Here is a 27,645-nt window from a genome sequence, read left to right on the forward strand (position 1 = left end):
TTTTAGTTTAACAAATTTTTCTTTTTCTTTTTTTGAGAAAAAACGGGATGTATTAAAAATCACCAGCTAGAACATTACAAGCAAAGAGAATTTAACCACTTAAAATCAAATTTAATTGTCATATTTAAAACATTAATTAACATTTAAAAATATTAACCTAAATATCTAATAAATTTATAATGTAACTTATTTAAATTTATTCAACATAAGGAAAACCAGTCAATAAAAGATAATCACATCAATAAAGAGAAAGTTCAATCTTTGACTCGTGTTAAAAAAGGATAAGAAGAAAAACGGAAATGTAATTTAATTATTTTGATTTTGATAAATTGACTATTTTTAATTCTTTTTATAGAAAAACCTACCAGGTGGTTTTCAACTAAAACTAGTTCAAACGGCGACGTATGGGGGTATCAGTCAGAGTAGGGGGTAGTTTGATAATTTCCACTGATCAACCTTTCTCCTTTTCTTCTCTTTCTCTCTTCTGGTCTGACTCTCTGGAGGCCATCCATTCGCTTATTATCAATTTGTGCTTGTTTTCTAAGCTCATTTTCTTGGGTCCTTGAAATCAAAAGTTAAACCCTAAAAAAATTTCTCATCTTGATTTTGATGATGATTGTTTCTCTACTTGCATAGCTATGGACTTCGATGCCTTGATGTTGATTACAGCAGCAGAGAAGCAGCCCCAGCAGCAGCAGCTCTCCATGTGCTACTTACGGTAACTCTTTCACTCTACTCTTTTCGATGTTTCCAAACTAAGCTTCTTCCATTTTTAGCTTCTCTTTAGTAAGTCTCATAATCGGCCATTCCTTCTTTTGTTATTTGTTTTGAGTTATTTCGCCTACATAAATTTTCTGTTCGCTTCTCTGTTGCTTGCAATTTCCAGACTGATCTTTTTTTTCTTTTGTTTCTTTAGTTAGTTCCTTCTTTTCTTTTTCTTTCTTGTTTGCTTGTTCAATATTGATTAAAAAAAATGGTACCTTTGGGGTTGTCTCGGTGGATGGTTTTGAGCCTGCCGGTAGACTTTGACTTGTTCTATACGGAGGAGGGTGTTGCTCTTACGATGAGTTTATGAGTAAGTAGGAAGTCTGGAATGGAGGATGGTTATTATGTTGTTCTTAACTTACCTGCTATGTTGGGCTGTGGCTTCTATTTAGTAATAACTAGTAGATTTTTTTCCTTTTTTGTTTGTTTTCTTCAGACTTGTTGGAACCACAAGATGATAAAATGGCTAGTAATTGATTTTGATTGGTGCAAATGGTTCTTTGTGCGGTTTCTGTGTTTGGGAATTAGTCTTTAATTATGAAACATGGACTAACTTCCATATACTAGATTCTATGCCATTACTGTTGAAAAGATTTGGCCTACTCTTTATTTCCCATTTTGGTATGATGTGTTTTCAGTATTGTTCATTAAAATGTGCATCATGGTTTTTTCCCATTTTAGTATGATGTGTTTTGGTCATTAAAAATTAAAATGTGCATTCTGGTTTTTTCCTTTCTCTAAGAAATTGAATAATTCATTTAGCTCTGGAGTAGCAACATGATTGTATGATTTTGGTACTCGTTGTTTCTGAGGTAATGGTGGGAAGTTGTAAAACGAGGCGATTCTTTAATTTCCCTCCTGAAACTATCCTGTGCAAGTTTCTTAATTCCTTTTCTTGGAGATAAAAAATAGGATTGTTTCCTAAGTGGGCTGTAATGTCATCAGTTGTTTTCCATGTTAAAGTCCTAGTTTTAGTTTAGGCTCACCTGATTAATGTCGTTGGTATATTCTCTTTCATTTTCAGAGATCATTTTAAGATTGACAAGTCATATAATCACTTCTAAGTCATGCTCAAAAATATAATTTTCTTTTTCTTTTTCAGGAAATTTTTTCACATGGTCAGGGTATTGCATCTTATGGTTCTGTCATGTACCTTTTTCTGCCTTGCTACATGTGGGCCATGCTTGGTCGATGGGTTGCAGAAATCAACAGAACATGATGGTTGTGGGTCTTATAAAGATGATCATGCTGCGGGTTTTCACGATATAATTGTCGCTGATGCTAGTGCAGGCTATGATTTGGGTAGTCAAATGACTCGCATAGGTATCAAGAATATTTGCACTGCCTCTCATTCGTTCTGCTTTCCTTCAACATTGCCTGATTTTTCATCTAAGGAGCACAAACCCAAAGCTGAGGATTTAGAGGTGCCTAGTAGTCAATCTGACAATCTTTCATCTATAGGATCAACTTATGGAGGCAAAGGGGCAAGTAACAGGAGCTGGTTCTCTGATTCTGGTATGTTTGAATTGATAAACGGGCAGACTGTTTCTTGTTCGATGCACTCCATGGAAGGTGCCAATAAGTTATCAACCATGCAAACAAGTAGTGATAATCAAAATGATCTTTCTTCTTGTAGAGGTCCTCTACTAATTAGTAGGAGCATGAACTCTGAGATGACAAAGCCTAATCCTTTTGATGTTTCTTTATCACCCTATGTAGAAATCAACCCACCTGTACTTGATTATGGACGCAAGAACTTGTATTGCCCCTCAGTAGCGTTCTTGACTATAACAAATATGTGTAATGACAGCATTTTACATGTATACGAACCCTTTAGCACCGATTTACAGTTTTATCATTGTAATTTTAGTGAGTTACATTTAGGGCCTGGTGAAGTAGCCTCAATTTGTTTGGTGTTTTTACCAAGATCGCTTGGCTTGTCCTCAGCTCATTTGATCTTGCAGACAAGCTTTGGTGGTTTTTTGGTTGAGGTTAAAGGTTATGCTGTTGAGTCCCCTTACAAGATCAGTCCTGTTGTAAGCCTGGATACTGATTCTAGTGGACGGTTGATTAAGAACTTATCTTTGTTTAATCCCTTCAATGAAAACCTATATGTTACGGAAATAAGTGCATGGATATCTGTTTCTCAAGGGAACATTTCCTATCAAACTGAAGCAGCCTGTACGATAGAAAAATTTCAAGATTCTGATAGACCTAGCCTGCTGATTGTTAAGGATTGGTTGGTTGTGAATAGTGCGCAAGCTGGTTTGCCATTGATGGCTATGAGACCCCATGAAAATTGGGAGATTGGTCCTCGTGGCAGTGAAATTGTCATAGAGATAGAGTTCCCGTTTGAATCAGATGCACAAATCGTTGGTGCTTTCTATATGCAGCTAGCCAGGTTGTCTCGTGATAAATCTGATACCATTTTGGTTCCTGTTGAAATTGATTTGGATGGAAAATTTGCACATAATGGTATTACAGCTTCTGGTTCAGTTTCAGTTTCTCTCGAGGCTTTGGTGCCATGTGATGCTAGCAACACTGTTGTTTCCATCTCCTTGAGAAACGGAGCTTCTCATTTATTGAGTGTTGTCAAGATCAGTGAATTTGCAACAGTGAAAGATTTCCTAATCAAGTATGTTGAAGGCTTGCTACTTTTTCCAGGCACTGTTACCCAAGTTGCTACAATTGCTTGTACTCAGCTTCTTGCTCATGTACATGATTCTACAGCGGAAATGGTCAATGTGAATGAAAACTGCAAATTAGTTGTATTGACAAATGACTCCAGCAATCCTGAAATTGAAATTCCTTGCCAGAACATAATCGGCATTTGTTCGAGACATCATAAAGATTCAACCATTGGATTGAATCTGCTGTCTGAAAAGTCTGAAACTGGCAATATGAGGTCGGGATCGCTGGATAGTGACACGTGGTTGCCATCAAAGATCTTGGTATGCTCATTCTTCTCCTTCTATTCCAGGGCTTTCTTGGTGCTTAATGCATCATTGTTGAATGCACTTTATGGTTGAAACTGTCTACTTCTATGATAAGCTTGGATTCTCACGATAAGTTGAAACATATAGGAAAAGCATTTTAGTTTGATTTGCTTCATGGTGTGTTAGTTTTTTATTTTTTTTTGACAATCCAGTAGTTTAGTCTTTAGATCATAACCTTTGCCCTCTATCTGCCAAATATATAGCTCAAAACATTGTAGTTTGACACACCATTTAGAATTGTGTATAGCGGAATTGAATTGAAAGCACTTGAATTTTGAAATAGGTATGGAGGAAAAACGTATGTGACAGTTATATTTATTTTGGTGATATTTCCTTGGTGCAATTGCAGGTTTATTTGATAATCTAAAGACACACCACCAATTTGTTTCTTTGCTTGTTCAAACTGAATATCACTTTTAGTACGTGGTACTACTTTTACATCTATATTTTAGTGATGTAGGCATGCTATGCAAATTTTTGTTTTAGTCAACTACTATATTAGTTTGAATTCTTTTCTAAATTTTGAAAATTGTTAATGGAGCAATGTTTCATTTGAATGAAAAATGACTTTTTTTGCTTAAGTTGATAATAATGCCATTAGGCAGGATGATGAGATCAAAAGAATAGATGCTTGCGATATTTTGATGAATTGGCAATTCAAATTTGGTTTTAGTGGCAGATACCTTCTTAATGTGCTATTTGGGCAAGTTATTTTAAGTGAATGTTTGTTATGCAATTAAAGGAGAATGGGACAAATTACTGATGGTCTCACTTGCATATGGGTTCTCTTTGTGAAACATTAGAGAACCATGCAATTTTAGTCTTTCGTTGTTGAAAGAAGTATTTGATAGCTGTCTCAGATTTGGGATCTAATAAGATCGATTTGTAGGAAAATTTGATTACTGAAACATTACATTTGGGCTATCAGAAGATCAGGTTTCTGAAAATCAGATTACTGAACTTAATAGGGTTTTAATGACTATTTAATTAGGTGAAGTGGAATAGTTAATTCATTTCGTTGGTGTAAATTAGCATGTAGAAATTAGGAACATTTGCAAGTGGTGAATGAAAGGTTTAGTGATTATCAGCAATTATGTGCAATGTTAGAACTGTACAAAATGGAAGTTCTTACTTTTTGGGCTGTCATTATGTTCAATGTTGTTTTCAATTCTGAAGAGGTCATCTCATGCATGCGGAGATACATGATGGTTACAGTTGTATGAGAACTTATAAACGAATGATTTGCATGCCATCATCTTTAGTTCTTCATTAACAATTTATAATCTGTGTATACTAACTGAGATTGTGCTGTGAATCTAAACTGAAGGGATTGGAGACCATTGAAGCTGATGAATTTGTATTGGAGAACTGGAAATCTCATGGTACCTCAAGAAGTATGTCGGTACTTGATGATCATGAAGTCGTATTTCCAGTTGTTCAGGTCGGAACTCAACAGTCTAAGTGGATCACTGTGAAGAATCCTAGTGAACACCCAGTTGTAATGCAGCTTATCCTCAACTCGGGAGAAATTGTTGATGAATGCAGGGGCACAGATGTTTTGTTACTTCCAATTTCTTTGGGTAGTTTGGTCCAAAATGGTTTCCCGAGAACTAGTTATGGATTCTCAATGGCTGATGGTGCTAAGACAGAAGCCTTGGTTCAACCTCATGGTAAGGCATCGTTTGGTCCAATTTTCTTCCATCCTTCAAATCGATGTGGGTGGACGAGCACTGCTCTGATAAGAAACAATCTCTCTGGTGTGGAATGGTTATCTTTGAAGGGATATGGAGGATCACTTTCGCTAGTCGTGTCTGAGGGGTCTAAGCCTGTCCAGAGCATAGAATTTAACCTCGGCCTACCATTCCCTTTGAATATCTCTTCTCCAGACATGCTATCTCACATGGAAGAAACTAATCGTGCTTGTTCTCAGCCATTATCTAAGGAGCTTTATGCCAAAAACACAGGAGACTTGCCTCTTGAGGTGAAAAGTATTAAAGTGTCTGGAGCAGAGTGTCGGCTGGATGGATTCAAGGTTCATAATTGTAATGGTTTTTCACTTGAACCAGGGGAGTCAACAAAGCTTCTTATATCATATCAATCTGATTTTTATGCAGCAGTGTTACAAAGGGATCTTGAACTGGCCCTGGCGAGCGGAATTCTTGTGATTCCGATGAAAGCAAGTCTTTCACTCTTCATGTTCAATGTTTGCAAGAAATCAATGTTCTGGATCCGGTTGAAGAAATTCTCGGCAGTGGTGCTTCTTTCTGCTTCATTGATGTTTCTGATACTGTTTTGCATGTTTCCGCAGCTAATCAATTTTGGCTCCCAGGATTACTTGTATAAGAGTTCGAAAAGCTCCATTACCACTGAGACAAGTTCAGGAAAATCTGCTCGCCTCCATCGTAACCACAGAAACAGTAAGTTCTCTTTAGCTGCTGACATGGATAGTCTACTAAAATCAGCTGCTGAAGGGACCTTGAAGCAAACGTCGGATTTTGATTATCCTGAGAGTCCGCTTGGAGAACCAGTTTCATTTCAGAACGGGATGCCAACTCCAAAAAACCACAATGCAGCACAAACCACGATGTCAAAACCTGCAGAGGCTGAAACTTCTAATGTGCTTGAAGCTTCCCAACCATGTAGTCTTACTGTCAGGATAGGAAAAGAGAAAGGAAGAAGGCGAAGGAAGCGTAAAGGTGTTGCAGGACTATTTGAAGTCTCTAGTAGTCAAAGTGGGAATTCAACGCCTTCATCTCCCTTGTCTCCTACGTCCGTGACAGTTAATTGTAATCGATCACCATCTCCCGACACAAATCATGTTGTGGCTAGAAACCCTTTTACTCATATGGCTGCAACGGTTCATATTGCTGAACCTTCTACGAGGGCAACAGTGACAGAGTCGAAGCTTTCTGAGAAGCGTAGTAGTAACATGGCTTTATCTGCTGCTCCAGAGCAACTTTCAAGTGCCAGAAAAACTAGTAATAAACTGGCCTCAGCCACTTCTCCTTCGAATCTGTTGTACTCGTCTTCTCCGGCTTCAACATCTAGAGTTGCTCCTCATGCTCGTGCACCTGGACCGAAACATGAAAACCAGAAAAAGGTAGAAGAGAAGTTAGGAAATGAACATGTATATGATATCTGGGGAGACCATTTTTCTGGAATCCATTTAGTAGGTAGTTCAAAGGATGTTAGAATCAGGAAAAGCATAGTAACAGAAAACAGTTCCAGTAGCTTCTTTGTAAGGGGTCCTCAAGCCCTTGTGACAAAATCTCCACCTAAAAATGGAAGTTGCTTTCAAGAAGAGGGCTAATGATAATTTTACTAAATAATTTTAAATATCTATTTGGCTCAATGATTCTTTCACTTCCTCATAATGATTTTTTTATTTAAAAAATTTCTTTCTCCACTTTTTCATGATACCAAATTGTGATGTGATTTCATGAATGATTTACTGACCAAATTGTGTGCTGCAAGTAAAAGCCGGTTATAGGCTAAGATGTGTATTTTTAAAATATGTAGATACATTTTAAGTCATAAAGTTGTATGCTGTCCTGACTCCCTACTTAATAATGTGAAATTAAATTTGTAGTTGATCTCAAATTGTTCTAATAATGCTGAAAAATCAACAAATTCACATTATAAGAAATTAAATTTACAGTTTATCTCAGTTATGTTTTGGGTAACCCCTGGACCGTTCAATCTCTTGCTCGCTTGGTAAGGAGCATCTGCCCCGATTTAGTTTTCAATATGGAAACAAGACTAAGTCATCAAGAGGCGAATGGTTTGAAGAGAAGGTTTGCTAATTACCATAGAGAAGGTTTGCTAATTACCATTTTTTCACTGTGGCTGCAGTCGGAAGATCGGGAGGCCTTATATTGATGTGCAAGGACCTCGAAGTGAAAATTTTGGGCTTCTATGATCATTGTGTGCGCTTTGGTATTGGTGACAACTCAGGTTCTTTATTCTGGAGAGGTTCATGGATTTGTGGTTGGCCTAAATGGTGCAACAAGTGGAAAACATGGAGCATGTTTAAGGATCTTCGTAGATGGAAGACATTACCATGGGTTTGTTTTGGAGATTTCAACAAGATAATGTACTCTTTCAAGAAGAAAGGAGGGAGAGATGCTCCTAACAGAATGTTACAGGCTTTTTGGACGTGCGTACTCGGTTGTGACCTATTTGATATGTGATATAAAGCTACACAATTTACAGGTCAAATGGCTGATATAAAGCTACACAATTTATATGTTCAGATGAGATGTTAGAATCCGTTGATACTAGAATATTAGCTGAGCAAGATGCTGACCTTCTAATTTCTTTTTCCAAAGATGAGGTAAAACAAGCTCTAGATCAAATGCACCTCGTGTAAGCTCCAGGTCCAGATGGGATGCCAGTTTTGTTCTTTAACAAATACTGAGATATGGTTGGAGATGATGTGACTGCGATGATACTTAACATTCTTCAAGGCAACCCGATGCCTGGTCTTTTTAATCATACTTTTATTACCTTGATACCCAAAGTGCAGTCACCTATTTTTATGAAAGATTTTAGACTCATTATCCAGTGGAATGTAATTTATAAACTAGTGTCTAAAGTTCTGTGCAACCGCATCAAACATGTTTTTGATTCTATCATGTGGAAAATCCAATGTGCCTTTGTCCCGGAAAATTCTAAATGATCCATATTCTTATCCAATTGCATTCAATAACCCCTTATTTTGTCCAGTTGCATTCAATAACCGCTTATTCTTGTTCCATTCCATTCAGCACTCTAAAACTTCACCATCTCGTGAACTTTCAATTTTTAGTTATTTATTTATTTGATATTTTCTTCTGGACACGTGGCGAAATGTGTCTTTCGTTTTCTGCCTCGAATAATAAGAATAAACTCTATTGGGAAATGAGAGGTTATTGAATACAAGAGATACTAAATACAATTGGATAAAAACAAAAGGGATAATAAATGCAACTGGACAATGAATATAACTTATTTGGAACTTTTTGACTAAGTAGTAAAAATTATTAGAAGCGCTCTGTTTTACATGTCAAATGGAAGACTTCTTATATATTTTATAATGTGCAATATAGACTCATACATATTATAAGGGCATCTCTAATAGATGTTGCTTTAAAGAGTGCCAAAACTTAACACATCGTATTAAAATATAATATTTATTAATTTAATCATTCACAGCACTCTTGTCAACTTCTGTTAAAAAATACTCTAATAGTAAGCAACTTTAAAAGTTGACACAATGGCTCCACAAATCATTTACTTTATATATTGTTAACCAATAGTGAAATGAGAGAGACTCATACAAAAAATGCACAAATAGTAATCAAGTAAATCATTTTTTTTATATTAAAAAAAAGTTTGGCAATCTTAAAGCAAGGTTGCCAAAAATTGGTAACTTTTCTTGGCACTAGACTTGTCCACGGGCTCGGCTACTGGTCCAGGTCCGTATCCCTTGAACCGGACTTGGACAATGAAAATTGATCTTAGACCCAGGCCGGTCCAGACTCGCTAAGGCCCGCCTATATTTTGGGTGAGCTTGGGATTGATAAAGTTAGCACGGGCCGGCCCAGTCCGGTCCGCCTATTAATATTAATCAATAAATTAATAATTTATACATAAAAAATTTATTTTTAGGTATAAATTTTATTTTATTTAATTAAAAATTATATATATATATTTAGGTGGGTTTGTATGGGCTGTCTTGTGATTTGATGTTTAAGCCCGAGCCCACCTAAATTAATAGCGGACTGGACTTGATTTGGACTAAGTGTTTTTACCTAAAAACCCGTTAGACCTGGTCCGAGTCCGACCCAGTCCAGCCCATGAACAAGTATACTTGGCACCCACCATCACTCCAATAGTAGGCATCCATTGGAGATGGTCTAAAGAAACCTCGTTATTTTTCTTTTATTAAGTGGAGTCTTCAAATTAACATAAGAGACGGTTGCGCTTAATACAACAACTTGAGTAGAACTAGACCTGTCCACGGGTTCGGGTACCCGCCCGGTCCGTCCAGGCCCGTGTCCATTGGACCGGGCTTGGACAATGAAATTTACTCTTAGACCCAGCCCGGTCTAGGTCTGCTAAAGCTCGCCTATTTTTTGGGCGAGCTTGGGACATATGAAAATATCACAGGCCGGACCAGCCTATCCCGCCTTATTAATATTAATTAAGAAATTTACATATTTATAATTAAATATTTATTTTAAGTATAAATTTGATTTTTTATAATTAAAAATTATTTATATTTTTTTAGATGAACTTATATGAGTTGGGCTTGGAATTTGATTTTTAAATCTGAACCTAATCCGGCCCGAGCCCACCTAAATTAATACTGGGTTGGGTTTGGGACGAGCACTTTTACACAAAAGTCCGTCAGGCCCGGCCTGGCCCATGGACAGGTCGAACCAAATTGATTAACGCAGGAACAAACAACCCTCGTAAACCTCAAAGTTTACATTTCAAAAAAAAAAAAAAAAAACTCAAAGGTTACGCCTTTCCAATAAGCAAGTGAGCTGAGCAACCGAGAGTCGTGGAGACCAAATACCAGAAACGGAGTAGGTAGCTGAGAGACCATCAGTAGCAGTCGTGAGTCTTCGGCCTTGATTGCCCGTCAAGGGAGCTACACTTTCCAGGGAATGAGTATTGAAGATTCAGTCATTTGGAGTCCAACAGAAAGAAAATGCCTTTCTCTCCTTCAACGAACAAAGACGAAGCAAACCCTCCTGCAAATCCACGCTTTCATCCTTCGTAACGCCATTGAAACCAACGGCAACATTCTAGCTAAATTCATAACCACCTCTGCTTCTCTTGCTCTTTTAGCTTCCGTATCTGAACCACTCGCTATTATCCGCCACGCTCGCTGGATATTTGATAATAGACCCTACAAAGATGATACTTTCCTATGTAATTCCATGATCAAAGCCCATTCCTCTTTGCGCCAATTTTCTGAGACTTTAACTCTCTATAATGATCTTAGGAGGGACATGGATTTTGTCCCCGATGATTTCACGTTTACTGCTTTGGCGAAGTCTTGCGTGTCGAATATGGCATTCTGGGAAGGTGCTGAGATACATAGTCATGTTACGAAATTAGGGTTTTGTTCGAATTTGTATGTTTCGACCGCGTTTGTGGACATGTATGCTAAGTTTGGGGATTTGGGTACAGCAAGAGAACTGTTTGATGAAATGTCTGAGAGAAGCATAGTGTCATGGACAGCTCTCATTGGTGGGTACATCAGGTCTGGAAAAATGGGGACCGCAAGGGTGCTTTTTGATCAGATGCCTGGGAAGGATTCTGCGGCTTATAATGTAATGATTGACGGTTATGTTAAATTGGGAGAAATGGATTTAGCTCGGGGTTTGTTTGATGAGATGCCAAATAGGAATGTGATCTCTTGGACCAGTATGATATATGGTTATTGCAATGATGGTGATGTTTTGTCTGCTAGAGCTTTATTTGATGTTATGCCAGAGAAGAACCTGTATTCTTGGAATGCAATGATAGGTGGATATTCACAAAATAAACAACCCCATGAAGCTTTGAAATTGTTTCACCAAATGCAATCAAGTACGTCATTTGAACCAGACAGAGTAACAATTGTAAGCATCCTTCCTGCTATAGCTGATTTGGGTGCTCTAAAATTGGGATGTTGGGTTCATCAGTTTGCTCATCTGAAGAAAATTGATAGAGAAAGCAATGTCTCTGTTGCCCTTGTTGATATGTATGCAAAATGTGGCGAAATTTCAAAGGCAAGAAGTGTTTTTGCAAACATTTCCAAGAAGGAACAAGCTTCTTGGAATGCGTTGATTAATGGATTGGCAGTTAATGGATGTGCTAACGAAGCATTGGAAGCTTTTCTCGAGATGCAATGTGAAGGAGTTAAACCAAATGATATAACCATGTTAGGAGTTTTATCTGCTTGTAACCACGGTGGTTTGATAGAGGAAGGAAAGAGGTGGTTTGGAGCAATGTATAAATTTGGACTGATCCCAAAAATTGAGCATTATGGCTGTTTGGTTGATTTACTAGGGAAGGCAGGTGACTTGGAAGCGGCCGAGAAGTTGATTGAGAGCATGCCTTATAAAGCTAATGGAATAATTCTGAGTTCCTTTCTATATGCTTGTGCGCATTTTAATGACGTCACAAGGGCACAGAAAGTACTGAATCAGGCTCGAAATATCGAACCATGGAATGAGGGGAATTATGTGATGTTGAGAAATTTGTATGCGAGGGGTAAGCGATGGAGTGATTTCGAGGATATAAAGCTATTGATGAGGAGAAATGGAGTGAAGAAAGAGGCAGGGAGTAGTGCTATAGAAATTGGCGGTAGAGTTTCAGAGTTTATAGCTGGGGGTAGAGAACACCCCGAATGGGTTACAATTCAATCAACAGTGAGCCAGTTGATAATTCATATGAGTGATAAATACACTTTGCCATTATAGTTTTTTCCTATTTTGGTATGATGTTTCTTCTTCATTAAAATATGGATTATAGTTTTTTATTTTCTATGTAAAAAAAAATTTAATAGTTCATTTGGCTCTAGAGTAGCAACATGATTATATGATTTTGCTACTTTTTTTTTTTTTTATTTCTGAGGAAATGGTGGGAAGTTATAAAATTAGGCGTTTCTCTAAATTCCATCCTAAAACTGTCCTGTGCAATTTGCTTAATTTCTTTTTCTTGGAGCAAAAAGAAAAGATTGTTTCCTGATTGTGCAGTAATGTGATCAGTTGTTTTGCATGTTAAAGTCCTACTTTTAACTTAGGTTGCGATGATTAATATCTGTGGTATATTCTCTTTCATTTCAGAGATCATTTTAAGTTTGTTAAGCTAAACAATCAGTTCCAAGACATGCTCAAAAGTATAAATTTCTGTGTTTTTTCAGGAATTTATCTAACATGGTCAGAGTATTCCATCTTTTATGGTTCTGTCATGTCCCCTTTTCTGCCTTGCTACATGTGGGCTATGCTTGATTGACGGATTACCGAAATCAACAGAACATGATGGTTGTGGGTCTTATAAAGATGAGCGCGCTGATGCTAGTGCAGGTTACGATTTGGGTAGTCCGCTGACTTGCATGGGTATCAAGCACATTTGCACTGGCTCTCATTCATTCTGTTTTCCTTCAGTATTGCCTGGTTTTTCAACTAGGAGCACAAATCCAAAGTTGATCATTTTGAAATCAATGTCGCAATCTGTCAGCTAGAGAATCAACTCAGGGAAGCAAAGGGGCAGGTAACACAGCTGGTACTTTGATTCAGGGTTGCTTGATTAATGAATGCGCAGGCTGTTTCTTGAGCATGAATCTTATGGCGAACATGAACTCTGAGATGACAAAGCCTAGTTCTTTTGATATTTCTTTATCACTCTATGTGGAAATCAACCCGCCTGTACTTGATTATGGACACAAGAACCTGCATTGCCCTCGGTAGCTTTCTTGACGATAACAAATATGTGTGATGACCGCATTTTACATGTCTACAAACCATTTAAGCACAGATTTACAGTTTTATATGAATGGTGTTTTTACCAAGATAGCTAGGCTTGTCCTCAGCTCATTTGATCTTGCAGATAAGCTTTCGTGGTTTCCTGGTCGAGGTTGAAGGTTATGCTGTTGACTCCCGCTAAAAGATTAGCCTTGTCATAAGCCTGAACACTGATTCTAGTGGACGGTTGATTAAGAATTTATCTATGTTTATTCCCTTCAATGAAAACCTTTATGTTAGGGAAATAAGTGCTTGGATATCAGTTTCTCAAGGGAACATTTCCTATCAAACTGAAGCAAACTGTAGGATAGAAAAGTTTCAAGATTCTGTTAGACCTAGCCTGCTGAGTGTTAAGGATTAGTTGGCTGTGAATATTGCCCAAGCTGTTTTCCATTGATGGCTTCGAGGTCCCATGAAAATTGGAAGGTTGGTCCTCGCGGCAGTGAAACTGTCACAGAGATAGAGTTCCTGTTTCAGTCAGAAGCACAAATTGTTGGTGCTTTCTTTATGCAGTTAGCAAGGTTGTGTCGTGATAAATCTGATACCATTTTGGTTCCTTCTGAATTTGATCTGGATGGAAAATTTGCATATAATGGTATTACAACTTCTGGTTCAGTTTCTCTTGAGGCTTTGGTGCCATCTCCTTGAGAAACAGAGCTTCTCATTTATTGATCGTTGTGAAGATTAGTGCACAATTCAGTGAAAGATTTCCTAATCAATCATGTTCAAGGCTTGCTACTTTTTCCAGGCACTGTTACCCAAGTTGCTGGCTTCTCATTCATGTACATGATTTTGCAGCTGAAATGGCCAATGCGAACGAAAACTGCAAATTAGTCGTACTTACAAATGACTCCAGTAGTTCTGAAATTGAAATTTTCTTGCCAGAACTATCTGCATTTGTTTGAGACATCACCATTGCATTTAATCTGCAGTCTGAAAAGTCTGAATCTTGCAATAGAAGGTCATGATCGTTGGATAGTGACGCGTAGTTGCCATCAAAGATCTTGGTATGCTCATTCTTACCCTTCTATTCCAGTATATGCCTTTTTTGATGCTTAATGCATCCTAGTTGAATGCACTTTATGTTTTAAATTGTCTAGTTCAATGATAAGCTTGGATTTTCATGACAAGTTAAAACATGTAGCAAAAGCATTCAAGCTTGTGCTAGTTTCACGTTATAAACATTTTTGTCTTTAAGTTAAAGATGCTAACTTTTGTGCTCTATTAGCCCGATATAGCTCAATACAGTGTAGTTCGATACACGATTTTAGGGTTAAAGTGTTGAATTTAGAAGAATTCTTTCAAGGATACAACACTGCATTTTGAAATAGGTAGGGAGGAAAAATGCATATGACAGTTGTTTTTATGGGTGATTTTGGTGATATTTCCTAAGTGTTTGCAAGTTTATTTGAAACCTCCAATTTCTTCCTTTGCTTGTTCCAATTGAATCTTACTTTTTAGTAGGTGGTAGTACTTTTATATCTATATATGTTTTAGTGATGTATGCATGCTACGGAAATTTTGGTTTTCGTCAAATAAAATATGTGAATTGCTATTTACCGTCATCTTTTTACTTATTACCGCCCCCTAGAAGGCATTTTCGCCCTTCCCCCTTATATTTCAAAAAATAAGTTCAAACTCCACAAAGTAATTTCTTTCTTCACTTCACACCCGAACAACAATCATGGTTGGTCGTTCAGGCAAAGGAAAAGGAGCAATGATCCCCCCGGTAAGTTTTTTCCTAAAATTAAAAAAGAAACGATTTGTCCCCGAAAGAGGGGACAGAAATCGTGTTAGACTTTGCCCAGGCGGGTCCAGGGCCAGCGCGTCTATAGGACAGGCGGGTCCAGGACCCGCCAGGGGATTTTTTTTAAGATATGAACTTACGTTCAATTTTTCGATCATTTTGCAGCCTGACGTTTTAGATGCTTCCGGGCATCGTCACCCGTCTACACGTGGTGTCACAGCCTCTGCTCGGAGGAACTGAGGAGCAGAGCAGCTCATGGCAGACGCACAGAGGGCGCACGAGACAGTGCATCAGCCCATGAGTGAGGATGAGGATTATGTCGCCATGGATGATGACGAGGATTATGTTGGTCCCGTGTGACGTGACAATATTAGTTCCAAGGGGGGTTAGGAACTTTTTAAAAATTTTCACGTTAGGCTGACTGTTAATTTGAACTTTAGACTTTTTCAAAGTCTTTTAGCACAGTGATACTGAGTAAGTTTTAGATACAAGCTTAGTCAACAGGTGACTAAGTCTGAATCTGTCCTTGAGTCAGGAGATAACACTTGAGTCTATTCCTGAACTCAACTTCACAGTTCACTCAGCTCAGCTTATGTTCTTTTTAGTACTTTAACTATGCAGTATTATAGCAAGCAATATGTTAAGGAGATAAGGGTTAGAAAGATATTACTCAGCAGACGTATCCTGGTTCGGCCTCTCCGCCTACATCCAGTCCCCTGGAATTCCTTCTGAGCTTTTCAGAATCCTCTACTGAGCTCTTTAAAGGTAAAACACAAACCTTTTACAATAGCAACTGAGTATACAAGAGTACCTTCCTCTATTCCTCTACTCAATCCTATTTCTACCGCTGAGTACTATGACCGAGTATTCAGCTTTTCCTTTCTATACTTCTAGAAATAATAAGTGTTTGTTTGTCCTAAACAACAACTGCTAAGACACTTTAGATGAATAAGATCACTCTAGACTTTTACACAAGATTGGAATTGGTGTAAGATTTGCTTTGCTTTTCTCACAGAAATTCGAATATCAATTTGGTCAGCGTTTCGACTTGATTGAAGATCTGCATCGAATGAAGCGTTTGGGTGGCCTATTTATAGTGACACTTGATGCACCGGTAATTTCGAATTTCGAAATAACCGTTGGAGGGAAACGGCTTTCTGTCGCTTTCACTTAGTATGTGCTCAATGTCCTCGGCCAATCAAATTCTTGTATTTTCTGTCTTCGACAGTGCTCAGCAGCTTTTCGTCAGGCTGGACAGAATGTTTCCACATTTATGGCAAAGTCTTCCAGACAGCTTTCTGCGTCTTCTGAACTTTACCCAAAGTAGAAATACTTTGTCTTCAAGTTTGTTCAGGTCAGCCGCTGACCTGACTTACTTGTCACACAACTCAGCAGCTTCGTCTTGAAGCTTTTGGTCGAAGGCTTTTCGATCCTTCTCGTTGCTGGGCTTGCGTTTCATTCAGCTTGAGCTGCGTTTTGATCCGCTTGGGCCGTGTGGCTTTCATCCGTTGACTTGGGCTTGACTTTCTCGTGTGGGCCTTTGGGCCTTTCAACTTAATGTCTTTTAAATTGAATAACTCAACATTGAACAAACACATTAGTATAAATAAATCAAAGCATTTAAATTTAATGTGTTAGAATATTTTTATCATGGAGATTTAATTCTTGTTAAATAATTTTGTCAAATCAAAATTATGTGGAAAGGTGTTTCAACAGATTATCCCGCAGTAGACACTATCCCAGTTCGTCGGGCGGCGAAGGGAAGAGGCGGTTGTTTTGTTCGTGCCGCGTCATCTGGTAAATAATTTACATTCATCTTTTATTTTGTTATTAGTTTATTTTAGTTATCAATATAGAACTTCAATTGTTTAAATGTTATATGTGTAATATAATTGTTGGGAGCAGCAAGCGCTTCAGGGATGCTGCAGACGAGGATTGAGTAGTGACGGATCTGGTCCCCGATGGACCAGTTGATGGTTCTTTGATTCCCAACTTCTTGGGACATGTTGCTGCTAGGATGTGGAACGGGCAGCTGAGGGACATTTTGCAGGAAACTGATTGATTGGTATAAGACCGCTCGCCCAGAGGTCAAGCCGCTTATACGGGGATCGAGACTGTCACACCTACCAGGTATCATATACATGCACATTGATATGCCCCTGATATATGCTTTTGTAGAGCGTTGGCAGCCGGATAGGTCATCATTTCACATGCCATTTGGTGAGATGACGATTATGTTGCATGACGTGTGAGACATTCTACGTATCCCAGTGGATGGACGACTGGTGACTGCTGACTGTCGATCGGATCAGCTTCAGACCGTAGTGATAGAGTTGTTTGGGGTGACTAGGGAGCAGCTGCGGACTACCCATTACAGCGGTGACGAGATATTTGGCAATTCCATCGTCTCTATGTGTTCTGTAGGCCGGATGTCAGAATCGGAGGCGATCGGGTGGATGTTTTTTATGTTCGATTCCACCTTGTTTATAGATAAGAGTGGCGACCGAATTGGACCCACGTGCTTGCTGGAGGTGCAGGACCGGGTAGAGTGGCGATCGAATCTGACCCGCGTGATATAACTACACATTAACATTACTAAACAATGATATTACTAAACAGTGATATTACTAAACAGTAACATTACTAAACAGTAACATTACTAAACAGTGATATAACTAAACAGTGATATTACTAAACAGTAACATTAATAAAAAGTGACATTACTAAACAGTGATATTACTAAACAGTGATATTTAATAAATAATAAACAACAATAAACAAATATAATATTTAACAATATCCCGCAACTCTAGCCAGTCTATCCCATTGTGCGCGCCAATCCGCATACAAGAGGTTCCATCCTTCAACACTACTGTGATGACATCTATTCCAATTAAGCAATATAGGAGGTACCGAAAAATCTCTAGATAAATCTAGCCGAATATAATGTTGGTACGAATCACCTAAATGAGCTATAATAATCTATCGTTGTGGTCGTCTAGCAGTTGAGGGTGCATACAACGCTAGTACAGTACCACATGCAAATAAGCTCTCTCTATTCCCGTATCCGAAAAAAAAAAATACAGCCGCATTATATAATGAAGCAATCAGATACAAGTCATCCCAAACTGTCAACTAATGTGCTATTGTACAATGACCACCATCCCAAGAAATCCGCTCGATCGCCGCTTCAATCCCATCATAGTAAACTATCTCGTATAAACTACGTTTAACAATTATTTCATTTACTATGCCCGTTCTTACTAAATACCAACTGTCTTGATCGCCGCATACTCGGACGGCCACAACACGGAACCCGCAGTTGCCATCGCTTATGACATCGAGATACAATTCAATAAACGGTTTGATAATTTCAATGATTTTGTCTGAATTATAGTAATCTGAAATATCAACTGCAGTCCCATCGGTACCTATAATAGTATAAATTTAGACTTAATAAACATTTAATGTTGTAACAATATTTATGTGGATGGAAACAATAAAGGAACATAACTTATTTTATCCAAACATGGTATGTAAATTAAAAATAATAGTAAAAATTACCAGTTGAGCGGATATTCTGGGCGGATGATGAAGAGCTACGCCCACGACTTCGAGACGAACTGGAAGATCGAGCACGTCCATGACGCCTGTCACGGTACTCCCATGCACTCGGCATACGTTTGGTTGATAAACTCCATTCGATCGTCCTCGAACATCAGTTTTGACTTCCGGTTCACAATATCTAGCTTCGTCCGGGTGAAGTTGGTCGTGAATAAATTGAGAAATATTGCGCATAAAAGTTGGATCGCTTTTATCGACCTCCTCAATAAAAGAGTGAAAGTATTCCCAATCCTCAGTCCCATAAACATACTCAACATTGTCAGTAGTGTCAGAATCACCAATGACAAATGTCTTCCAAAATGTGTGTATCATGGAAATACTAACCGGCTTACGTGAACGATCCGCTCAACTAAGCTTGCATGCACACGGGATCTGATAAGAGGTTCTCAACTTGTGACCACAACGTTCATCCACTTCATGACTCAACTTTTTCATACGCAAATATTCAGCACCGATCAACTCCAAACAGTAGTGGGACACTTTGAACGTTAGGTAGTTGAATGGAAATCCGGAGTGCAATACATGTTTATGTTGTCTTGAAGACTTAAGATTACCCCTGATACGAATAAAAATGTAGTAACAATCAAAATATATATTACTAAATGCAAATATAATAAAAACAGTAACAAAATGGAATAAAGGTATATCTGATCTTGATTACTTGCAATTCAATTTCGTTGTGAACTTTCGCCCAAACTGTATCGAGGGCTCCAGTGGAGGAATTCAACCATTTCTTCAAAGAAGAGTGTTCACTCTCCACTCTACATGTAGTTGTGTTGCCAAAATGTAGGAAATTTTTCGTCCACGCAACAACGAACTTCTCCTTGTGGATTAACCACGTATTCTTAACATAAGCTATCACATGACCTAGCATTCTCATTGAATCCTTCATCTTCGCCATATGCAGCTCAAATTCATCTACTGTTAGGGATTGTATTATTTTCTTCTATCTTCCATTCTTGAATTGCGAAGCAAATATCATGTCTTCACCCATGAGTTTGTAAACCTTATTTTCTACATCATTGTTAATATGCCAAGTACATAACAAGTGTGCAGAATCTGGAAAAACTTCTCTAACAGTCCTCATCAACCCCAACTCTCTATCAGTCAAAATAACCGCCGGGTTCACATGAAACCCGATCTAATTTCTCAACCTCTCCATGACCAAACGATAGCTCGACTCGGTCTCATCCTTCATAATCGCATAAGCTATCTTGAAGTTGTTGTTACATGGAGTCATCCCCACAATTTCAAAGAATGACATTCTGTACTTGTTGGTTTTGTAGGTTGAATCCATGCCAATATACCCGTACTATGTTCGCAATAAATCAACAGAAGATGGATGTGCCATAAATACATGCGTTAACACATCGGTTTCCGACTCAGCAAGCGTAGAATGAACATAATTGTGCTTGACGGTAAGATGGAAAAACTGACTAATCACATCTCTACCCTCAAATCCATACTTCCTCAACCGATCTCTGTAATTATATGCATGCTTTATTGCTGGGTTGTCTGCTGGATGTTTCTTACGAAGTGTCGTCATAATAGCACACGACTTTGTTTGATACGAACTCATGTCACACAATTTTTTTTGATGCGGGACTTAGTCCGCTTGTCTGTCGGTGTCCCTCTGGATAAACACTCAATTCATGGTTATGCATACCCTTCTCCCCGGCACAAACCATGATCTCCCAACCCAAAAATCTTGCAATTGTCTGACTTTTAGCCGGAATTTACAGCCGCACGATAGTTAGGGCGAGTCCTGGAACCGCCTCCCCATTGGGCAAGTGGGTCTGTGACCCGCCCGAACCAATGGACAGGCAGGTCTTGGACCCGCCTGTTCATTGGTAGAGTGGGTCCTGGACCCGCTTGCCTATGGGCAGGAGGTTCTTGACCCGATCTCACACTATTTAATGGCCGTTTTTTCCGCCGTTGAACGTATATTTGCTAAAAATATTCATGAATTTCATTCATTTTCAGGAGCCAGTTAGAGTTTGGATTGGTGACGGGATCGATTATAGTACATGTTTCATGACGAGCACGTTATTTCAGACAAGTATGGAAGCAATTCATTGGGCTAAAGACATCGCAATTAAAAATTGTTTCGAGATTGTTATTTCTTCGCACAAACACAGAGGAAAACAAAAGCTTCTGAGATGTTCACGTGGCGAACGGTATAGAGGAATTATGAATCCTTTAGAAGAGGATTTAAGTAGAAAAACTAAATCGTACGGCTGTAAATTCCGGCTAAAAGTCAGATAGTTGCAAGATTTTTCGGGTTGGGAGATCATGGTTTATGCCGGGGAGAAGGGTATGCATAACCATGAATTGAGTGTTTATCCAGAGGGACACCGGCAGACAACCGGACTCAGTCCCGCATTGAAAAAAATTGTGCGTGACATGAGTTCGTATCAATCTAAGCCGTGTGCTATTATGACGACACTTCGTAAGAAACATCCAGCTAGGGGTGGCAACGGGGCGGGGCGGGGGCGGTTTTCCATCGCCCATTCCGCCCCCAATATTTTCGGGGGCGGTTTCGGGGAATCCCCAAAAAAATGTTCGGGGATTTTTTGGCACCCACACCCGCCCGCACGGTTTTTCACGGGTTTCGGGGAATCCCCAATCCCCAAATAAAATTTAATAAATTTCTCAAATTAAAAAATTACTCGAGCCTCAAATTTAAAATTCACCACGTGTTACTAGTATAAAATATTAGTTTAGAGCAGTAATAAAACGAAATTATAAAATATAACTTTAGAATAGCAATAAAACAAAATTAAAGTACTGATATAATAGAAAAAACTCAGAATTCAGTATCAGTACTGATATAATAAAAGAACTCAGCATTTGGTACTGATATATCTAAATATATGTGATATATCAAGAATAGTAATAAAACAAAATTAAAATACGGATATAATAAAAAAATCAGTATTCAGTACCGATATATCTAAATACATGTGATATACCAAGATCAGTAGTAAAACTAAATTAAATTGTTGTAAATGTAGATAATAGTACTAGTTAACTTATCACAATACTGATTATTTTTTAGTCACATTTAAATACTATATATATATATATATATAGTATTTTATTGTTTGGAGATTTTGCGGGGATTTTACGGTCGGTTTTTCGGGGGCGGTTTGCGGATCCCCACGGTTCGGGGATAGTAATACCCACCCCCGCCCAATTGTAATGTTCGGGGCTAAAATCTCCCCCGCCCCTAGCCCCGCCCCCAAAATTTTCGGTTTTCCCCTGACCCTATCAGTTCGGATCCCCACGGTTTTCGGTTTTTCCCCGCCCCATTGCCACCCCTACATCCAGCAGACAACCCAACAATATAGCATGCTTATAATTACAGAGATCGGTTGAGGAAGATGGGTTTGAGGGTAGAGATGTGATTAGTCAGTTTTTCCATCTTACCGTCGAGAACAATTATGTTCATTCTACGCTTGTTGAGCCGGAAACCAGTGTGTTAACGCATGTATTTATGGCACATCCATCTTCTGTTGATTTATTGCGGACATAGTACGGGTATATTGGCATGGATTCAACCTACAAAACCAACAAGTACAGAATGTCATTTTTTGAAATTGTTGGGATGACTCCATGTAACAACTTCAAAATAGCTTATGCGATTATGAAGGATGAGACCGAATCGAGCTATCTTTGGGTCATGGAAAGGTTGAGAACTTTGATCGGGTTTAATGTGAACCGGACGGTTATTTTGACTGATAGAGAGTTGTGGTTAATGACGCCTGTTAGAGATGTTTTTCCAGATTTTGCACACTTGTTATGTACTTGGCATATTAACAATGATGTAGAAAATAAGGTCTACAAACTCATGGGTAAGGACATGATATTTGCTTCGCAATTCAAGAATGGAAGATGGAAGAACATAATACAATCCCTAACAGTAGATGAATTTGAGCTGCATGTGGCGAAGATGAAGGATTCAATGAGAATGCTAGGTCATGTGATAACTTATGTTGAGAATACGTGGTTAATCCACAAGGAGAAGTTCGTTGTTGCGTGGACGAAAATTTTTCTACATTTTGGCAACACAACTATATGTAGAGTGGAGAGTGAACACTCTTCTTTAAAGAAATGGTTGAATTCCTCCACTGGAGCCCTCGATAGAGTTTGGGCGAAAGTTTACAACGAAATTGAATTGCAAGTAATCAAGATCAGATGTACCTTTATTCCATTTTGTTACCGTTTTTATTAGATTTGCATTTAGTAATATATATTTTGATTGTTACTACACTTTTATTCGTATCAGGGGTAATCTTGAGTCTTCAAGACATCGTAAACATGTATTGCACTTCAGATTTTCATTCAATTACCTGACGTGCAAAGTGTCCCACTACTGTTTGGAGTTGATCGGTGCTGAATATTTACGTATGAAAAAGTTGAGTCATTAAGTGGATGAACGTTGTGGTCACAAGTTGAGAACCTCTTATCAGATCTCGTGTGCATGCGAGCTTAGTCGAGCAGATCGTTCACGTAAACCGATTAGTATTTCCATGATACACACATTTTGGAAGACATTTGTCATTGGTCATTCTGACACTGTGACAATGTCGAGTATATTTATGGGACTGAGGATCGGGAATACTTTCACTCTCTTGTTGAGTAGGTCGATAAAAGCGATCGTACTTTATGCGCAATATTTCTCAATTTATTCACGATCAACTTCACCCGGACGAAGCTAGATATTGTGAACCGGAAGTCAAATATGATGTTCGAGGACGACCGAAGGGGAGTTTATCAACCAAACATATCCCGAGTGCATGAGAGTACCATGACAGTCGTCGTGGACGTGCTTGATCTTCCAGTTCGTCTCGAAGTCGTGGGCGTAGCTCTTCATCATCGGCCCAGAATATCCGCTCAATTGGTAATTTTTACTTTACATACCATGTTTGGATAAAATCATTTGTGTTCCTTTATTGTTTCCATCCACATAAAGATTTTTACAACATTAAATGTTTATTAAGTCTAAAATTATACTATTATAAGTACCGATGGGACTGCAGTTGATATTTATGATTACTATAGTTCAGACAAAATCATTGAAATTATTAAGCCGTTTATTGAATCGTATCTCGATGTCATATGCGATGGTAACTGCGGGTTCCGTGTTGTGAACGTCCGAGTATGCGGGGATCAAGACAGTTGGTATTTAGTAAGAACGGGTATAGTAAATGAAATAATTTCTAAACGTAGTTTATACGAGCCAGTTTACTATTACGGGATTGAAGCGACAATCAGGCGGATTTCTTCGGATGGTGGTCATTGTACAATAACACATTGGTTGACAGTTTGAGATGACTTGTATCTGATTGGTTCATTATATAATGCGGCTGTATTTTTTTCCGGATACGGGAATTGAGAGAGCTTATTTGCATGTGGACTGTGCTACCGCTGTATGCACCCTCAACTGCTACACGACCACAACGAGAGATTGTTATAGCTCATATAGGTGATTCGTACCAACATTATATTTGGCTAGCTTTATCTAGAGATTTTTCGGTACCTCCTTTATTGCTTAATTGGAATACATGTCGTCACAGTAGCGTTGAAGGATGAAACCTCTTGTATGCGGATCGGCGAGCACAGTGGGATCGACTGGCTAGAGTTGTGCGATATTGTTAAATATTATATTTGTTTATTAACTATTAAATATCAATGTTTAGTAATGTTACTGTTTAGTTATATCACGCGGGTGAAGCATCCTTGTAGCGCTTGCTGCTTCCAGCAATTATATTACACATTTAAACAATTGAAGTTCTATATTAATAACTAAAGTAAACTAATAACAAAATAAAAAAAAGAATGTAAATTATTTACCAGATGACGCGGCACGAACAAAACAACCGCCTCTCCCCTTCGCAGCCTGACGAACTGGGATAGTGTCGACTGCGGGATAATCCTCATCATCATCCATGGCGACATAATCCTCATCCTCGCTCATGGGCTGATGCACTGTCTCGTGCGTTCTCTGTGCGTTTTCCATGAGCCTCTCTGCTCCTCGGTTCCTCCGAGTAGAGGCTGTGACACCACGTGTAGACGGGTGACGATGTCCGGAAGCATCTAAAACGTCAGGCTGTAAAATGATCGAAAAATTGAACGTAAGTTCATATCTTAAAAGAAACGATTTTTGTCCCCGAAAAAGGGGACAGAAATCGCTGTCTATAGACAGGCGGGTCTTGGACCTATATGTCCTATAGACGGGCGGGCTTTGGACCCGCCTGGGCAAAGTCTAACACGATTTCTGTCCCCTCTTTCGGGGACAGAAACCGTTTTTTTTTTTAATTTAGGAAAAAATCTTACCGAGGGGATCATTGCTCCTTTTCCTTTGTCTGAACGACCAGCCATGATTGTTGTTCGGGTGTGAAGTGAGGGAAGAAATTACTTTTTGGAGTTTGAACTTATTTTTTGAAATATAAGGGGGAAGGGTGAAAATGTCTTTTAGGGGGAAGGCTTGCCCCAGTACACCCTTGTGGTGGGACCCTCCCGGACCCTCGCTCAGCGGGGACGTGTAGTGCACCGGGCCGCCCAAGGGGGAAGGGTGAAAATGTCTTTTAGGGGGCGGTAATAAGTAAGAATGGCGGTAGATAGCAATTCACAAAATAAATCAGTACTTTAAAGATAGATTGTTACTTCGTCTTCGAAATCATCGTTTTCCTTCAAATTTCTGATTTGCTCGGGGGAGAGAGAGGTGATTTCTATTTTTTTTTTTGGAAAAAAATGAGGAGGGCTAAAAATAGTATGTAGGGGTGGTAACACCGTAAAATTTTAGTTTCAATTTCTTTTCTGAATTTTGAAAATTATTAATGGAGCAGTGTTTCATTTTAATGAGAAATAGCTTTTTGCTTAAGTTGATAACAGCGCCATTTGGGAAGTTATTTTAAGTGAATGTCTACTATGCAATTAGAGAAGGAGAATGAGAATAAATTACTGATTTCGCACTTGCATATGGGTTCTCTTTGTCAAACATTAGAGAACCATGCAGTTTTTAGTCTTTGGTTGTTCAAAGAAGTCTTTGGTAACTTTTTCAAATTTGGATCTAATGAGTTCAATTTGTAGGAAAAATTGATTACTGAAACATTAGATTCGGGCTATAAAACGATCAAGTTACTGAAAATCTGATTACTGAATTTAATAGGTGATGCGAATCCACGAGGAGCGGTGCCTCGAAAACCCACAATTAGATTTGATTCCCAAGGAAAGCTAACGAACCTAGGTCAGACAGATAAGAAAGAAGTCAAAAAGAGAAGTTCTCACTAAGAACACTCAAAAACTTGATAGTTGATTTCAATATTAATAAGCTTTACAATTGTTGATGTTTGAGTATAAATAACAAAACTAGGTCAAAATTAACTCTAAAACCCACATTTAGTCTCAATAGAATCGAGCGTAGCGCCTGCACCAATCCGACTCTTCCGACATTTTGACTAGACATTGCCAAACATTGCCTTTGACTTGATTTGCTTGCCCATACTCCATCCAGTTCAAATATGAAAAAATAAAATAGACAATGTATTGCCACATTCAAGTGACACCTAGCAACCGAGTCGCGAGTACTTGGATCTCCTCTTGAAATCTTTTAGCTCTCGAACAAGTGATTTTAGTGACTATATATTTAGGTTAAGTGATGAAGGTGATTCATTTCGTTGGTCCAAATTAGCATATAGTTTTTAGGAACATTTGCACGTCGAGAATATTGTAGTGATTATCAGCAGCAATCGTGTGATACGATAAAATTGTACAAAATGCGAGTTCTTTCTTTTTGGACTGTTATTTTCATGCATGCTTTCTGAACAGTTGTATGAGAAGTTACGAATGGATGATTTTGAATCTTGATAGTTTGCATGCCATCATCTTTATTTCTTCATTAACAATTTATAGTCCGTGTATACTGTCATGGAACCGATTGAACTAAAGGTTCAAACTGATAGTTAAATGTCCACTTCATATTAATATCTGACATATAATAACTGAGATTGTGGTGTGAATCTAAACTGAAGGGATTGGATATCACCGAAGCTGCTGAATTTGTATTGCAATTGGAGGTCCAAAAACAGAGATTACTGGTTAGTCTTCCTAGTCTATTATATTGTGAAATCGATCGTATTTGAACTGCGAATCTCAATCCGCCATGTCTCTTTTGGGGTCATGCTTTTTGGTAAACAGCATAAAATTTATGAACAGCAGATGAGGTCATGGGTTCAACAAGAGGTCATGTGTTCAAGCCTCTTGAACCTCATTTTTGTGGTGAAGCTCTTAGCCTGGTGGTTGAGAGTTTACTTATGATTGGGGAAGTCATGGGTTCGAATCACATGGGGTGGGGTAGCTATTAATGTAAAAAATCTGTATCTCGTGCAGTTATTTATTGTATTTTCATTCTTGTTACTGTTTAAATCCGTTTTTACTTTTTACTATTAACATTATGCTCTCGAAACTTCATTTTTGTAATTACAAAAATTGTTGAACTTTAATGTAAAGTCTAAATTAAAGAAAATTTTAGTAAAAAATTAGCACAAATGTACAAAAGAGAAGGCTATAGTAGGGGTTCTGTTGTGTTGTGTTATATATATGTGGGTGTGCAATAAATGGAGTTAGATTGGTGTAACTTTCAGAAATAGGTGGATTTTTGCAATTAATTAAAGTCTAATAAGACCAATTTCTTTTGGTGATGTTGACGATACAGGAGTAGATGTCATCAAAATGTTTCCAACTCTCCAAATTAATTAATTTGTTTTTTCTGGGACCATACTTCCTGTTCCCTCTTCACTTCAACATGGACAGGAAAAATAAAACTATGAAATCTTATACATATTCTCCAATCATACATACCTTAGTTTTTGCCTTAATGCCAAAATGCATCACAACGTACTCGATCTTTAAATTTTTATTTCATTAAAATTATTTAAATGCATTCAACTTTTGCTCTTTTATTTTTTGTTCGGAGTGTTTTAAATATAAAACTTGATTAATATTG

General features: G+C 38.3%; 2 protein-coding genes across 12 annotated transcripts; both read left to right on the plus strand.

The window, feature by feature from the left end:
- The first annotated feature begins 487 nt into the window (after nucleotides 1-487).
- On the plus strand, nucleotides 488-7,113 carry LOC136229140 (uncharacterized). The gene is made up of 3 exons (XM_066017720.1): nucleotides 488-718; nucleotides 1,868-3,716; nucleotides 5,089-7,113. The coding sequence occupies exons 1-3, from the start codon at nucleotides 639-641 to the stop codon at nucleotides 7,069-7,071; spliced, it is 3,912 nt and encodes a 1,303-aa protein (XP_065873792.1). The 5' UTR covers nucleotides 488-638; the 3' UTR covers nucleotides 7,072-7,113.
- Nucleotides 7,114-10,141: 3,028 nt separating this feature from the next.
- Nucleotides 10,142-27,160, plus strand: LOC136229265 (pentatricopeptide repeat-containing protein At2g44880). Of its 11 annotated transcripts, XM_066017927.1 has the most exons (7): nucleotides 10,142-12,235; nucleotides 12,664-14,271; nucleotides 14,965-14,993; nucleotides 15,177-15,776; nucleotides 16,716-16,808; nucleotides 16,917-17,141; nucleotides 26,672-27,160. In XM_066017927.1, the coding sequence occupies exon 1, from the start codon at nucleotides 10,415-10,417 to the stop codon at nucleotides 12,218-12,220; it is 1,806 nt and encodes a 601-aa protein (XP_065873999.1). In that variant the 5' UTR covers nucleotides 10,142-10,414; the 3' UTR covers nucleotides 12,221-12,235; nucleotides 12,664-14,271; nucleotides 14,965-14,993; nucleotides 15,177-15,776; nucleotides 16,716-16,808; nucleotides 16,917-17,141; nucleotides 26,672-27,160. The 11 variants fall into 11 exon arrangements, with proteins under 11 accessions (XP_065873999.1, XP_065873997.1, XP_065873996.1 ...); XM_066017925.1 differs by having other exon boundaries at nucleotides 12,664-15,776; nucleotides 26,672-26,737; nucleotides 26,838-27,160; XM_066017924.1 differs by having other exon boundaries at nucleotides 12,664-14,993.
- Nucleotides 27,161-27,645: the final 485 nt, after the last annotated feature.

The sequence above is a fragment of the Euphorbia lathyris genome, chromosome 5 (assembly GCF_963576675.1).
Source record: "Euphorbia lathyris chromosome 5, ddEupLath1.1, whole genome shotgun sequence".
NCBI lineage: Eukaryota > Viridiplantae > Streptophyta > Magnoliopsida > Malpighiales > Euphorbiaceae > Euphorbia > Euphorbia lathyris.